The sequence below is a fragment of the Dipodomys ordii genome, unplaced genomic scaffold, assembly GCF_000151885.1.
Source record: "Dipodomys ordii isolate 6190 unplaced genomic scaffold, Dord_2.0 Scaffold75, whole genome shotgun sequence".
In the NCBI taxonomy this organism is placed as follows: Eukaryota; Metazoa; Chordata; class Mammalia; order Rodentia; family Heteromyidae; genus Dipodomys; species Dipodomys ordii.
Genome location: NW_012267291.1, coordinates 1,776,732 through 1,777,056, shown reverse-complemented (window position 1 = coordinate 1,777,056; position 325 = coordinate 1,776,732). Strand labels below are relative to the sequence as shown.

At 72.9% G+C, this 325-nt stretch overlaps 1 protein-coding gene across 1 annotated transcript in view; it reads left to right on the top strand.

Moving 5' to 3' along the window:
- The first annotated feature begins 39 nt into the window (after positions 1-39).
- LOC105991665 (chromosome unknown open reading frame, human C20orf85) overlaps positions 40-325 on the top strand; it is a 5,806-nt gene continuing 5,520 nt past the window's right edge. The window contains exon 1 of the mRNA XM_013024334.1: positions 40-107. Coding sequence (XP_012879788.1) covers positions 40-107 — 68 coding nt within the window. The remainder of the gene's footprint in view (positions 108-325) is intronic.

The following is a 325-nucleotide window of genomic DNA, read 5'->3' as shown; positions in this document are numbered from 1 at the left end:
GCGACGCCACGGGTGTCCAGTGCGCCTAGAGCCGGGGCCATGGCGCAGAAACCCATGAGCACCTTGGCGGCCGAGCGCTTGAATTTCGTGGCCCAGGACCAGATCTGGTAAGGCCGCACCCCCGCCAGGTCCGGGGGCCGGCTCCCCGCTCCCCCACTCCCCGGCTCCCCCGCTCCCCACCCCGGCCCCTCCCCAGGCTCCGGGCCCACCCAGGACGGTAGGGCCGCGGGGACCCCCATCCCGCTACACCACATGCCCCACGCCCCTACACACCCCACCCCACACCCCACCGCACACACCCCACACACCCTACACACCCCACACA